The sequence below is a fragment of the Fukomys damarensis genome, unplaced genomic scaffold, assembly GCF_012274545.1.
Source record: "Fukomys damarensis isolate Sample0158 unplaced genomic scaffold, DMR_v1.0_HiC HiC_scaffold_23, whole genome shotgun sequence".
NCBI classification, from domain to species: Eukaryota; Metazoa; Chordata; class Mammalia; order Rodentia; family Bathyergidae; genus Fukomys; species Fukomys damarensis.
Window position 1 is genome coordinate 24,681,050 of NW_022900935.1, and position 16,397 is coordinate 24,697,446.

General features: G+C 39.7%; 1 protein-coding gene across 4 annotated transcripts in view; it reads right to left on the reverse strand.

The window, feature by feature from the left end:
- Positions 1-16,397, reverse strand: part of Eif2b3 (eukaryotic translation initiation factor 2B subunit gamma) — a 119,123-nt gene that overhangs the window by 25,550 nt on the left and 77,176 nt on the right. For all 4 annotated transcript variants that reach the window (XM_010610158.3, XM_010610155.3, XM_010610156.3 and 1 more), the window contains one exon: positions 2,308-2,397. In XM_010610158.3, coding sequence (XP_010608460.1) covers positions 2,308-2,397 — 90 coding nt within the window. The remainder of the gene's footprint in view (positions 1-2,307; positions 2,398-16,397) is intronic.

The window sequence follows — 16,397 nt, forward strand, 5'->3', positions numbered from 1 at the left end:
ATATATATATAATTTGAATTTTTGGAAACTTTAACTGTGCTGTCAACTTTGGAAAAAGTTGTCCCAATTTATTGTGTTGAGTTGGCATTGTACAGAAATGGACAGCCATATTGGTCTAGAAATGTTAATTTATTTTATTTTTTTCCATTTGTACAGGGATAACACACTGTATTAAATATGTAAGGTCATATCTACGTGGGTTTGATTACAGAAACTAATAAAGTATTCTCTAAATAATGAAAAAAAAAGAATAAGATAAGACTACAAGAGCAAGAAGCAATTTAAATATGTTAAGGGACCATTTTCATCTTCAGAATTAAGGATTATTTTAATCTTACATCATTGCCTTTTCTCTTTTACTTTCCTTTTTAGTTTTATTTTAGGATTCCCTATTTTTAATGTTCATACAGAGATTTCTTTAACTGAAATACCGAATAGTTTCTCTGGTGTGAAAAACTATAATAGTACGCAGGATCCTAATGAGATAATTAATAATGTGAAATAGGAAGTAAAGGGCTAAAGGTGTAGGGAAAGTGGGGGAAAGGTAATAAGGGAGAGGAAAAAAATATGATAAATTGAAAAAATTGAAATAAAGTGTTTGTAAATGGGAAGGGGAGGAGGGGGTGAAGGGAGGGCAGGGACAAGGGGAAAAAATGAGAATCAAGACCTATTATGTAAAGCTACAGAATCCCAATGATGTATGTAACTGTATTGTATACATAGATTGTACCAATAAACTCAATAAAAAGAAAAAAAAAAACAGTTGTTTGTTTGTTTTTTAAGTGTGATAATGGTATTTTGGGGTTTGAAACTATTCCTCTACCTATTTCTCTAAAGATTCTAGTAGCTTTTTTTATTAAAAAATCCTTGAGGTCCGCTGGGTGTGGTGGTGCACGGCTGTAATCCCAGCACTCAGGAGGCTGAGGCAGCAGGATCACTGTGAGTTCGAGACCAGCCTGGGCTATGTAGTGAGTTCCAGGTCAGTCTCAACTACATAGTGAGACTCTGTCTCAAAACAAACAAACAAACAAACAAAAAAACCCCCAACATCCTTGAGGTCAACTTTAAAAGGACATTTTCTCTTTGGAAACTCAAGATCTGTTCTGCCAGTCTGTCTCTGGAAAGTATTTAAGGCCTACAAGTCTGTACTCAAAGCAAAACAAGAAAATGTATATATTTTGTTTCTCTGCATTCATGACAGTCCACTCAGAGAGGTGGGCTTTTGTTCCCAAACTGGAGTAGACTTGCTCTTCTCTCTTTTTCCTGTTCTGGGGTATACTTCTGACCCTTTGCTAAGAGAGCCCATCTAGAGGATACCTGCATAGTGGAAGGGAACATATTTAGAGACAAATATTGTAGAATAACAGTAGGGGAGCTCGGTCTTGTAAAAAGAGAGAAGAAAAGCCTGGAACTGTGCAGAAAGAGGCACTGTAGATTACAGTAAGTTTTAGAAATATTTTGCTAATTTATAATAACACAGGTTCCAAAAAAATACAAGGAGGAGACTGGTATAGGTAAAACAACAGCATATAGATAACATCATTTCACTTATAAAACAGAAGTGAGAACCAACAGTGCTATTTATATAAACTGGTGTCTAGTGTTAAGAAGGATGGTGGACCTGGGGATATAGTTCAGCAGTGGAGGGCCAACAAATGGGAGGACCTGGGTTTGATCCTCAGCACCTTAAGAAACAAGAAAAGAAAAAACAAGGGGGGGTACTCACCCAAACCCCCAAACAACCTTAGTTGGGGATGGTGGTATACACCTCTCACCCCAGTACTTGGGAGACTGAGGTAGAAGGATCATCACAAGCTCTTGGCCACAGTGAGTTCAAGGCCACTATGAACTACATAGTGAGGCCCTGTCTAAAAACAATAATAACAGAAAGAAGCTTGGGATGGTGTAGCTCAAAGGTAAAGTACCTGCCTAGTATGCACAAGATTTTGAGTTTGATCCCCAGCAAGTCCCACCACCGCATTTAAAACTGTTACAGCTAGCCAGGCATGGTGGGGCACATGACCGTAATCCCAGTCCTCGGGAAGCTGAGGCAGGAGGATCGCTGTGAGTCCGAGACTGAGACCAGCCTGGGCTACACAGTGAGTTCCAGGTCAGACTCAACTACATAGTGAGACCCTGTCTCAAAAACAAGACAAAACAAAAAAAAACTGTATGGCTCATTTGGGCTAGGGATGTAGCTTAGTAGTACAATGCTTGCCTACCATGTGTGAGGCCCTGGGTTCAATCTCCAGCACCACAAAAACAAACAAAAACAAGAGAAAAACCCTGTATGTTTGACTTTCTTACCTATTTTCCATTAGGAAATCTACAACGTATTTTTTCAAGCAGTAGAGATGGGCATCCACGAGGCCTGTATGGAGATGTATTCTGGGGAACCTGCGAAAACAGTAAGACAGAAAGGACTCACAATTGGGTAACATGGCTTGTTTTTTTTTGTTTTTGTTTTTTTTTTTTTTTTTTTTTTTTTGTTTTTGTTTTTTTTTTTTTTTTTTTTTGTGTGTGTGTGTGTGTGTGGTACTGGGGACTGAATTCAGAACCTTGCACTTGCAAGGCAGGCAGTGGTACCACTGAGCTAAATTCCAGGCCCTCCTGGTTCTATTCTGTCAGCAGTAGTAGGTGCCTGGAATTTGATAAGGTCAGAGCCATGCTTCCCACACTCTAGCCCGGGAGACCCTGATGGTGGACACCAGCTTTGATCCAAACACATAAAAGCATAAAAGGTCTTCTTAGGAACCCTATCTCATGTTCTATGATGTTTTTGGACTTCTAAAGAAATTTAAGGAAACTTCATATCATTAACCTATCTTCTATTCTATCACAAACTCTTATCCACAATTCTTCTTTTCCTGCCTCTCCCCATCTCACTTTCTGAAAGCGACACTTTAGCTCTCTTTTACCTCCAAGATTTCATGTTATTACTGCATATTCATGGACAATGAGGTAAATTTCTATGAAAACTCCTAACTTTCTACTCTTATTGAACAAGACTCACCCACGATACACTTCCTCCAAAAAGCTTCCACTGACAAGCCAAGTTTGTACTCCTACAATATGTGATGTGCTCTAAACCCGCAGCACAAAGTGAAATGAAACAAAATAACCAAACAAAAAGAAACAAAAGAAACACGAGAAAACAAATGGTACATGAGATCCTAATGATATAATTGACAATGTGAAATAGGAAGAAAAGGGCTAAAGGTGTAGGGGAAGTGGGAAGGGTAGGGGAAAGGTAATAAGGGAAAAAGTATGAGAAAATGAAAAAATGGAAATAAAGTGTTTGTAAATGGGGAGGGGAGGAGGGGGTGAAGGGAGGGCAGGGACAAGGGGAAAAAATGAGAACCAAGACCTGTCATGTAAAGGTATAAGATCCCAATGAGGAATGTAACTGTACTGTATACCTAAAATGTACCAATAAACTCAATGAGAGAGGATAAAAAAAAAAAAAAAAAGAAAACAAGGCAACAAAATACCCCCCAAAACTCCCAGCTCAACTAGGTGTGGTAGTGCATGGTTATAATCCCAGTACTAGGGAGTCTGAGGCAGGAGGATTGCTGTGAGTTCCAGGCTAGTCTGGGTTAAATAGTGAGCTCAAATCTAGTCTGAACTAGGGCCAGGGATCTAGCTCAGTGGTTCTGCTGCCTGCTTTGCAAGCACAAGGATCTGAGTTCAATCCCTGGTACAAAAAAAAATAAAAATAAAATAAAAAAATCTAGTCTGAGCTATATAGTAAGACCATATCTCAAAAACAAACAAATAAACAAAAAACAAAAAGCCCTCTTAAGCCAGGCACAGTGCTGCACACCTGCAATCTCAGCACTTTGGAGGCTGAGGCAAGAGATTGCTGTGAGTTTGAGGCTAGCCTAGGCTACACAAGAGTTCAAGGCAGCCTGAACTACATAGTGAGGCCCTGTCTCAAAACAACCCCCTCCCCCACAAAGCACCCCGCAGACATTTCAACACAAACATTAAAGGTCAGGAGAGCTTGGAGGGAAGAGTTTCAAGCCCTAAAAGAAAACAACTTTCAACCTAGACTGAAATATCCTGCAAAACTATCTTTCAAAATTGATAGAGAAATAAAGTCTTTACATGAGAAAGAGAACCTTAAGAATTTCACAGCCAGCTGGCCAGGGGTTTAACTCAGTGGTGCCATGCCTGCCACACAAGTGCAAGGTCCTGAGTTTGATCCCAAGTACCGGGGGTGGGACTGGGGGAGAACCAAGTGCAAAGAATTTCATGTCTAGGCGTGGTGGTGCACACCTGCAATCCCAGCATGTAGGAGGCTGAGGCAGGAGGATTGCCACAACTTTGAGGCCAACCTGAACTACACAGCGAGACCCTGTCTCAAAAGAAAAAAAATTTCATGAACACCAAACTAGCAAACTAGCACTCCAAAAAATTCTCAGAGATATCCTAGAAAGAGACAATAAGCCAATAGTGCTAAAGTCTAGTGGAATGAATACATCAGGTAAGATGAGCAATTAAGCACTGAAGGGGGGGAGAAATTAGCAATAGGAAAATAGTGTAATGACAGAAATAAGTAAGTACTTTTATTTTGTTGTTACAGGGGATCAAACTCAAGACCTTGCACTTGCAAGGCAGGTGACAGTACCACTGAGCTAAATCCCCAGCTAGTACCTTTTCGTAATAACTCTCAGTGTGAATGGTCTCAACCTCCCAAGTGCTGGGATTACAGGTGTGAACCACCACACCCAGCAGATCAATGGCTTTTAAAGCATCTTCATGAACTTTTCTAGCCTGCATGCAGAATAGTGTATATATTTGTCCTCAAGATGCCACACAAAGCCTGGCTCTGGTGGTCTCATAACCAACTACACAAGGGCATCCAAGTCTGTACTCAGTTTCCAGAGTTTTAGGGAAGATTTCATTTAGAGCTCAGCTGGGGCCTGATTTCTCAGGCAGCGCAATGTTTCCTTGTGAGCGATTAGTTCTGCAACCCCACTGACCTACCTGAGTCTGAACTTTTGTTGTCAATTTCACCTTATTCAAAGTTCTCCATAAATTCTTTTTTTGAGATGGTGCCTTACTATTTTATTGAGGGTGGCCCTGGACTTGCTATATTCCTGCTTTATTTTTATTTATTTTGGTACTGGGGATCAAACTCAAGACCTTGTGCTTGTGAGGCAGGCTCAGTGCTACTGAGCTAAATCCCCGGCTCTCTCCCGCTTTATTATAATGGATCACAGGTGCTGGGATTTGTTAATCTACCTCCTCTCTGAAGCAGGTATTTGACAGTGAATTCCATTGTGACTATGGGTGAAGAGGGATGGTGCAGGGCATCAGCCTCAATGGGCCCCTCTTTGCTCTATCTTACTTTCCAACCCTCTCATTTTGGCCTCTAGTTCTTTTGTCCCCGCTTTCATCTTGCCTCCCTATATCCTGGGTATTTTTTTGGATCAGTTTGAGTTTATCTCTTCATGACTCATTCTTTTTCCATCTTTGTTTTGTGACTGTGTGAGCACACGTGTGTGTGTGTGTGTGTGTGTGTGTGTGTGTGTGTGTGTGTGTGTGTCTAAAACCAGGTGCCTGTGCAAATTAGGCAAGCACTCTTCCACTGAGCTATATTCCCAGCCCCTTTTTCATGTTATTTTGAGACAGTGTCTCACTAAATTGCTCAGGTTGGCCTCAAGCTTGCAATCCTCTTGCCTCAGCTTCCTTAGTAGCTGGAATTATAGGTGTGCACCACTGCACAGTCATCTAATATCCAATCCATATTTCAGATTTGTGCCATTACAATTAGCTTGACTAAATTAGGATTCATTCAAGGTCTCACATTGCATTTGGTTATTTCATCTTTATACCATCTATAAAGTTTCTTTGTTGTTATTCCTCCACTAACCTGATCTGCTAGTTTGGTACCATATCTTGTATCGTATCCATATTCTGAATATGGCTGATAACTTTACTATAGGGTCTTTGTTTTTAGGTATACAATTTAGTGATTTCTAGAAAACATGCTGAGTGTGGTAGTACACGCTTGTAACCCCAGCACTGGGGAGGCTAAGGCAGAATGATTGGTGCAAGTTCAAGGGCAGCCTGGGGTACTTAATGAGTTCAAGGCCACCTGAAATACATAGCAAGACCCTGTCTCAAAAAATATCTATCTATCTATCTATAGAAAGAGCTGTACATCTATTACTAAAATTCGGTAATAGAATAATAATAGAATATTTTTATTACTCAAGATCTCTCATGACCCTTTGCAATCAATCTCTTTCCTTACCTCATCTCCAGCAATCACTAATCTGCCCTCTTGTCTCTATAGTTTTGTCTTTTCTATTTTTCTTTTAAAACTTTTACAGTTTTAGGACCGGGGATTTAGCTTAGTGGTTCCACCTCCTGCCTCACAAGTGCAAAGACTGAAGGTCAATCTCCAGTACCAAAAAACAAAAAAACCCCAAACTTTTACAGTTTTAGCTCTTCTATTAGATCTTCTTTTTGTTTGTTTGCTTTTTTGAGACAGGGTCTCACTATGTAGTTGAGACTGACCTGGAACTCACTCTGTAGCCCAGGCTGGTCTTGAACTCACAGTGATCCTCCTGCCTCAGCCTCCCGAGTACTGGGATTACAGGTGTGTGCCACCATGCCTGGCCCTTCTATTAGATCTTTAACCATTTTAATTTTGTATATGGAATGAGGTAAGGCTCTAAATTAATCTTCCTGTATGTGAGTATAAAATTGTTCCAGCACAAACTGTATAAAGATTATCCTTTGGGCTGTGGAGAGTTAGATCCCTGGTACCAAAAAAAAAAAAAAAAAAAAAAAAAGGCCAGGGATTTAGCTCAGTGGTTCTGGCACCTGCCTCACAAGTACAAGGACCCGAGTTCGATCCCCAGTACCACTAAAAAAAAAAAAGCAGCACAAATGTAAGGATTTATTTCAAATTCTCCATTCGAATCCACTGATCTATATGTTTATATTTATGCCAGTATCTCACTGTCTTGGCCACTACTGCTTTATAGTAAGTTTTGAACTTTTAACTTTTTTGTTCTTTTTCAAAATTGTTTGGTTATTCTGGGTCCTCTGCATTTCCAGAAAACTTTTGGAATTAGCTTGTCAATTTCTGCAAAAATCCTATTAGGATTCTGACTTGATTCGTGTTGAATATACAGATCAGTTTGGGAAAAGTTGCCCTCTTAACAATGCAGAGACTTTCAATTCAGAAACATGGAATGTGTCTCCATATTTTGAAATTTTATTTAATTTCTCTCACAATATTTTATAGTTTTCTGTGTATAAGTCTTACCTTTAAAAAATTTAGTTTATTCATTTTTTTCTTGAGGTACTAGGGCTTGAACCCAACTCCTTGCACAAGCTAGGCCAGTATGTTATCACTGAGCTTCATCAGCAGCCCAGTCCCAGCCTTTCTTATTTTATTTTGAGACAGAGTCTAGCTAAGGTTGTCTGAGGCTGGCTTCAAAATTTTGATTCTCCTGCTTGGCCTCCTATGTGGCTGGTATTACAGGTATGCACCACTGTCTCCAGCCCAGAGGAACTCTATCATTTTGCTTCCAAGTATCCTCACACGTTCTTGGAGAGTGGTAAAGCAAATGCTAAATGCTCCTATGGCAGCAGCCACCTGCTTTGAGTAGATTACTTTTAAATGTCAAAGAGGTCAAGGACCAAGCCGTATTTGTGTTTCAGTAATAATTTACCAGGTTTGCTTCTAATATTAACACTTTGAAGTGCTATGTGTCAATAAAGCTTTAAGATGTTTAGGAACAACCACAAAGATGCTAGTTTTTATGAATATGTAGGACTGAGCCTCTTCAAATTTTTTGAGCTTTGCTTTAATTAAAAAAAAAAAAGAAACAGACATATATACTACCAAAATTATACAAAACAAAATATCTGCAGAACTATAAAGCTAGAGAATAAAAAATCAGTTCAGGAAGGTACTCCAAAAAGGAAATATATCATGAAAGATAAAGTAATTCTTTACATGTCCAAAGCTCTTAATAAATCTTAAAAAGTTCTAGTCACTTTAGTTAGTAAGGTCTTTAATTCTCCCCAAAAAGGTCACAAGGGATTTCAGATCATAACTTCTTTCAAATACACAGGTGAGAAAAAGGTCCCCAGGCTCACTGCAATGCCAAATATTCTTGAGGTCCGCTCCTGTCTTTCTCATTCCCAGAATCATCATGTGTGTAGAGGAACTGAGTTGTTTTTATCTTGCTCATTGCATAAGGACAGCGAAGGCCAGGCCGGGGATTTAGCTCAGCGGTTCAGTGGCCTGCCTTGCAAGTGCAAGGACCTGAGTTCAAGCCCTGGTACAAACAAAAAACAAAAAACAAAAAAAAAACAGCACAGGGGCTGGGGATTTAGCTCAGTGGTTCCACTGCCTGCCTTGCAAGCACAAGGACCTGAATTCGATCCCCGGTACCAAAAAAAAAACAGCACAGTGAAGGCCAACTGGGAGTTCAATTTCCAACATGCTCACTGAACAACACTTAGCTCGCAGAAGAGTGGGCAAAAAACCATTGAAAGGCAAAGAAGCAGTTTATGATAGCTGCATGTTTAAAAACTAGAATTCAGCTGGGTATGGTGGCACATTCCTATAATTTTAGCATTCTAGGAGGCTGAAGCAGGAGGACTGAAAGGTGGAACCTAACCTGAGCAACCTGTTGAATTAGCAAGACACTGTCTCAAAATAAAAAAAGGATTAGGGATGTAGCTCAGTACAAAGGCCCTTTCTTAGGTTCAATTCTCGGTACTACAAAAACAAAATGAAACAAAAAAAAAACATAACAAAACTGAAATTCATCTAGATTTCATATGGAAACACTATTAGACTTCTAGCACTGCTGTGAATGAGACCTCAAGGATTTCTAGTATAGTGGGAGAATTAGTATGCCTTAAGACTATGCACAGACTTAGTGAATTAAGAAAGAAAAGCCTCCATTAATCTTAAATGGATGTATCCTAACAGTTTTTAAGGCTGTCCCAAATAACTTTTGTTAAACTAAACTGAATTCAAAGTTTAGGTATAGAAGCTGGGCCTGGTGGTACACACCTATAATTTCTACATCAAGTGCTGCTTCTTACTGTATTTGACAGAAAACAAAAGGGAAGGATTTTTTGTCTTGTTTTGTTTTGTTGAGATAGGATATTGCTATGTAGTCCATAGTGGCCTTGGACTCACTCAAACTTGTGGTGATTCTCCTGCTTCAGTCTTCTGTGTGCTGAGATTATAGGCATACACCACTGTGTCTGGCTTTTTTGTCCATTTAATTAATTATTATTATTATTTTTTGTACCAGGGATTGAACTTAGGTCCTTGCACTGGCGAGGCAGGTGCCAGAACCACTGTTTTAAATTCCTGACCCTGTCCATTTTACTTTTGAGGCAGGGTCTTGCTATATAGTCTAGCCTAGCCTTGAACTCACCGTGTAACCCAGGCTAGCCTTGAATTCACTATAAAGCCCCCTGCCTCAGCCTCCCAAGTGCTGGGATTACAGGCATGCACCAATACACCTGGCATTTTCGTCCATTTTAAAAGCAGATCAGGGAGTGAGGATGTAGCTCAGTGGCAGAGAGCATACTTAGCATATGCAGGGGTCCAATCCCCAGGACCGAAAAATAAGATCACTCTTCTAAGCTATAGTCTCTAGCCTATATTCATTGAACACCTACTATACATCAGATAGTTGGAATATAGCAGTGAACAGAATGAACATGATCCCTACATGAAGCTTAATTTTGTGGAATATAAAATACTGTAAGTACACAATGATTGTGAAAGTCAAGGACAGGATGCTATGGAAACATGTGACAGGGACCTAATCTATGTTTGAAGATGAAGGAAAACACTGTGCTAGACTTAGACCTGAAGGAGGAGCAGCAAATTAATCAGGCAAAAAGGTGGAGAAATTGAGAAGAGTACCTGGGCAGAGAGAACAGCAGCTGCCAAGGCCTTGAGGCAGACTGGCGAGTGAGGAATTACAGAAGAGATTGGTGACAAGTGCTTATTACATTGCTACTTGGTAGCTGCATTATACAAAGGCACTTGGCATATTATCTTAAATTCATGACAAGAATGACAGATTGTTTTGATTATTAGGAGTACATAGTTACCAAACTAGAGATCTACATATTCAGCAGAGTGGACGGAGGCCCAGTATAAATGGAACAGAAAACAAGATAAGGACAGCCATAGACTACAGATGTTTTAGGCCATGTTAAGGATTTTGATCTTAATTCTACAGGGAGATAAGGAGTAAGTATCAGGATGGACATAAATATTGAGGAGCAGGCTAATGACTTGGGTCCTGTAGAGTCCAAGGCCAATACAACTTGCATCAGGAACAGAAAAGTTAATAAAAAACCCAGGCTTTCTGGATGTGTGGGAAAACTCATAAACATAGGACTCAGGGTCAAGATAACTTCTGCTAGGGACAATTCATGGAACATAGGCATCTGGGTAGAGGGAAGGATCTGTCCCCCCATTAATCTTGCTCCCCATACTAATTAATTACGCATTTACTGATATCTCCTGGTGGTCACTGTTCTACAAATGGTGCACAGTCCCTTCTTATGCTTCTTGCTGGTTGATAAAAGCAGGCTCACCAGAGAGATTGTAGAGAGTGTCCGCTAGAAATAAATCTTCCTCTGAAGCCCCTTGTATTCTAAATTGTTGTCTCTGTCTTTTTTATCCTTCATCATACTCTTGCCCAAGTGACTGAGGGTCCAATCAGCCCCTAAAACACACACACACACCGACCCTCGGAACAACACAGAATCATTTCCTGCTTCTCTAGCATATTCAATGTCCCAACACTAATGACCACTTCTACTTTGCAATAATAGTATCATTGTCTCAAGAGGGAGCTAAATCAAAGTTGAAAGGCAGCCTGGTGTAAGAAAAAGAATACTAGCTGGGTGTTCTGGTGCATGCCTGTAATCCCAGCACTTGGGAGGCTGAGGCAGGAGGAGTGCTTTGAGTTCAAGGACAGCCTGGGTTACACAGTGAATTCAAGTCCAGCCTGAACTCCACACCAAGACCCTGTCTCAACAACAAAAAACAAAACAAAACAAAAAAAGCAAGCCAAGGAAAAAGAAGACTAGACTGAGAGTCAGGGTTCTAGTTGTGCCTTTGACAATAAATATACTTCTCTTTCTTTTTTTCTTTTCTTTTTTTGTTACTAAAGATCGAACTCAGGACCTTGTGATTGGGAGGCAGGTGTGTTGCCACTGAGCTAAATCTCTGGCCCATGATATACCTTTCTTCAGCCCAGTTTCCTAATAGCTTTTGTTTTTGCCTTTCTGGGAACGGAACATATACATGCAAGTGCTCTAGTGCTGATTTACATCCCCAGCCCCTTTTGTTTTTCATTTTGAGACATGACTTCATTAAGTTGTCCAGGTGGACTTCAACTTTATTCTAACTGCTTCAGCTGAACAAATGCTGGGATTATAGGCATATGCTGCCATGCTTGGCTTGGTCTCAAACTTTGATTTTCCTGCCACAAGCAAAAGGCCAGCATGGGCTACAGTGAGTTCAAGGTCAGCTGGAACCGCGTAAACTAGACTAAAAGCCTTTAACGGTTTCTCTTTACTTACAATTTACACTTTTATTTTGTACTGTTTCACAAAAACTGAGTAACTCAATATATAACTCTTCTTCCTTTCTGTGCTCTGTTCATATATTTCCTTTTGGAATGCTTGCCTCTACACATATGCATCCATTCCCTGAACACATGTAAACCCTTAAAGTTCCAGTCCTAAATGTCATTGTCACCTTAAATTATTTTCGGATTCTCAACTAGTGAGATTTTTTTTTTTTTGTACCGGGAATCAAACTCAGGAGGTCCTTATGCTTGCGAGGCAGGCGGCAGCACCACTGAGCAAATCCCCAACCCAAATATTAGACCTGATTTTTGTAGTAGAAAATACTGTTTTGTTTTGTATTTTTGGGGTACTGGGGATTGTGCTTGGGTCCTTGCACTTGCAAGGCAGGTGGCAGAACCACTGAGCTAAATCCCTGGCCCTAGTGAGATCCGTCCCCCCACCCCGACTTACAGAATCTCATAAGAAAATCTCTTATGGGACTAATGTTCTATTCTGCATTGTATATATTTTATCTCTTCCTTTAGAAGGATTTTAGATTTGAATATATCGGCATGATGTCTGAAACCCTTAGTGTTTATCACATGTCTTAAAAGAGTATATATTCCAACAGAAGATACAGACTTGGCAGATCAAATGTTGGAAGACTTCAGGAAGTTCTTCATGAATTTAGGTTATTTCAGAATATTCCTGGTAGGTCCAGGAACTTTGGCAAGTTCAGGAACACAAGGAGAGAGTAGGAAGATGGGGTAGAAATGGGTCAATTACTCAACAGTCTGTCTTACTATAACAGTTAAGCCTCTTATGATCAGTGTAGCAGATACTGTTAAACTGAAATAAATTTGGCCTAAATATATTTGTGTACCTCAAATTCAATAAATTGCAAACTGAATTTTAGATTTACCCTCCAAAAACTCAGAGTTCTCTCATTATCCATTCTGATTGTCAAACTAGAAATGTGAGACACTAGACACCCTTCTACCTCTCAGCCTCAAGGTTCAATCAGTACCAAGTCTTCAGATTTTACCTGTTAAATCCTTTCTAATTTATCCATTTTTCTCCTCTTCTATCAACACTCTAAAATGCCATTATTTTTCACCTGGACTACTCTAATATTCTCATACCCACTCTTTTTGTACCTTCTGTTATCCAGGTCCAATCTATTCTCCATACTACATCCAAAGTTATCTTTTCAAGGGCAAATTTTGTCATGCCATTTTCCTATTTAAAGATCTTTAGTAAGTTAGGACTGTAGTAGATTGTTTTAAATTAAAAAAAATCTTAAAACTAGCGATAATTATTCCCCCTCTATCCATATCCTTTTGTAAAGTGACTTTGTAGCTCTTCCCACCAAAAGATGTCTGTTTTCCCATATTGTGAATCTGGGCTGAATTTGTATCTGTTCTGACCAAAGAATATGGTAAAAATGATGTTGTTCCAGTCTTTCTCCAATGCATAAGATGAAAAGGGCTCAGCTCTGCTCATAAAATCTCTATCCTGGCTGGCTGCAGGTGGTGGCACAGGCCTGTAATCACAGTACTTGGGAGGCTGAGGCAGGAGAACTGCTATGAGTTTGAGGCCAGCCTCGACCACATAGAAAGTTCAAAGCCAGCCTGAACTACATAATGAGATGCTGGTGGGGGAACTCTATGCTGAAGCCCATTAAAATACAAGATAATACTAATCTATTAATGTCCTCCTCCAATAAATATATTTGGCTTTTACTGTTAGATCATATATTAGAAACCAGAATTACAAAGACAAAATATGATAATCATCCTCATTATTATCTAGAATTATACTACGTTAATATTGTTATCATAGAAATCCCTGAGTATACTGGGAAGTACAGAGAAAGAAGTACACTTCTGCCTAGGGCAAGGAGAGTCAGAAAAAGTTTCAGAGAAAAGCAGTATCTCAGCTCAGTCTTAGAAAGTAAAAGCACAGAAGCACTAAAAGGAATGCAAGAGTCAGAGAACTAGAAGCAACTCTCCATAGCCATATATATATATAGCTATATATACTACTATATAGTAGTATTGAGGTTAGGGGAATGGTAGAAGAATAAGGATGATTATTTGACTAAAGTCCTTAGAAATTTTTATTGATTTAGGGGAAAAAGAGAACAAGGATCAAAATACTGAGAGTGCTGGAAAAACTAATATGGCAAGGCTTTTTCAGTGACAGCAGAAGAGTATGGAGTAAAAGGCATAAATGAAGGGACCAATCCCAAAATTCTTCCTCTAAAGCTAGAGGAAAGAAAATGAAGGTGGGGTCTGAGTAAAGATAAAGCTAAAGGAAAGAGCAGTATGCTGGTGAAATCAGTATCAGTTAGCCAGGATTTTCCCTGAGAAAGAGGAGGCAGGGTCATTTTATGACACTGGAATGAACAGTTGGTTGGAGGAATGGAAGGTTAGCCCAGGATGGCTAAGAGTATAGAGTGGTTCTGAAGGTCCAGCTAAGATTGGAAATATAAACTCATAATACTGCCATCACTGTACAGTATTCCCCTGGAAACTTAAATAGAACTAATACAAAGTTGAGGCTTATTAAGGCTGGATACAATAAAAAATGGGAGGGCATGAGGGGAAAGCCTGAAGGCATAGGATCTAGATTGGATGGAGAAGGAAGAGAATGGAGGAGGGAGAGACGGAGATAGAGCATGGGAGACTAGAAAGGTATGAGATTGAAATGAAGGAAACAAGAATTTTGGGTAAAGACTGTAGATTAAATATAGTCATTAATTCCTACCCCTTCTGAAAATTCATTAAAATGAAGTTTTGTTTTGGTTTTTTTTTTTTGGATTTTTGAGACAGGGTCTCACTATGTAGTTGAGACCGACCTGGAACTCATTATGCAGCCCAGGCTGGTCTAGAACTCACAGCAATCCTCCTACCTCAGCCTCCCGGAGTGGTGGGATTACAGGTGTGTGCCACCACGCCCGGCATAGTTTGTTGTTTTTTAACACATAAACTCACATAGGACAAAGATCAAGAGAAGAAATGACAACAAATATTTGGAAACTGGAATATAACTAACAGATTTAGCACATCCAAGAGAGTGGAATCCTAGACCACACATAAGGAAAGGTATGAACAACCTGATTTGTACTATCAAAGACCTGAAATGATCAGGCATTTGTGGCATAGCTTTTACCCATCCAAGAAGAAAACTAGAAGGTTTTCTTTGTGGTTTACAGTCAGATCCAAAGAAAAAGCTTAAAGGTACTGGCAGCTAGGCATGGTGGCGCATGCCTATAATCCAAGCACTTGGGAGGCTGAGGCAGGAGGAGCACAGTAAGGTTGAGGCAAGCCTAAGCTGCATAGTGAGTTCAAGGACAGCCTGAACCATATAGCAAGATCCTGTCTCAAAAAAAAAAAAACCTATCAAAACAAAACAAGATATCGATATGGGGGTTCTTTTATAGCCATATCACTTTATAAGACTGAGAGTAAAAATATAGAAGAATAAGAATAAAAATGTCTCAGTGCCTAGATTGGACAAGACCTTGTGAAAGGATTGTGATCATGGTTTCCAAAGTCCTGCACCTTCCAATCCTTCACCAAACTGCAATTAGAGAAGTAGTTTAAGAATTAGGATGCCACGCACACCTAGCAAGCATAAGGTCCTGAGTTTGATTCCTGGTATGGGATGGGGAGGGGGGAAGAATTAGGGCTGGTTAGTATCTATGGGGGTACTAATTTAGGTAAATAGCATTTCAAGACTTTCTATACCGTCAAGAGCTTAGACTATTTTCATCGTCTGTATTCCCAGAAACAGAGGTTTGGCTATGATTTTTGAAGTCTTTACTGAAGCCCCTGTCTCCCCAGATGTAAATGTCTAAGCCTTCCATGATGAAACTGTGAAACACTGCATTCCATTAAAAAAGATATTCATTAGAAGCTCGTATTAAAATTTCCCTTCCAATAAAAAACCTTGACTAGGGCCAGGGATTTAGCTCAGTGTTTGCCTGGCAAGCTTGAGGTCCTAAGTTCGATAGCTAAAACAAAACAAAACAAAACAAAAAAAAACAACCTTGACTAGAACTCACAAGAAAACATAACATTGAGGAAAAGCTACATGATTTTCTTATTAAGTACTTGGCACAAATACCTTTCTCTTATGAACTATTAAAAACACATGTCTGAAAAAAGCCACATGCCTGTCAGAAATACAACAGGAGTTTTAGAGGGGGATACCTTTAAAAAACAACTAAGCCAATTTCAGTTGAAGAAACTGAGGCTTAGAGAAACAAAGTGATTTGCTCAAGGCCACACAGCTGGTTTGTCTCAGGACCAGATTCCAAATTCTCTAGACTTGAATTTCCAGTAAATACTTTTTCTACCAGAGATATTTTTTTCCCACTACACATGCCTCTACAATTCAGAAAAACATCAATTAGATATGTGAGAAAAGCATGCTTTGTTCAAATCCAACAAGGTCCTAAGAATCTGGGTCCTTTGGAGTAAAGTTACCAGTACTGCTTGATTGAGGCGGGAGATTAGGGGGTAGCAAAACTGTCTGGGGAAGCGGGTGTGACCTGTTAATTACAAAATTTGAGGACACATGTGCAGAACAGTCCCCAAATCCCTGTATGTGGACTTCTCTAAAGAACTAGAACAGGTTCAATAAGATGGCCTAGACATGACATCAGCTTGAGGCACGGATGAATCAGAAAACATGGTCCACATTGAGTTCTTGCCAATGTGTTCACTATTGCATGGTGGCCCACTCTCATGATATAGGGTGTACTTCTTTCTCTACTTTTATTTGGCCCAAAATCACTGCACATC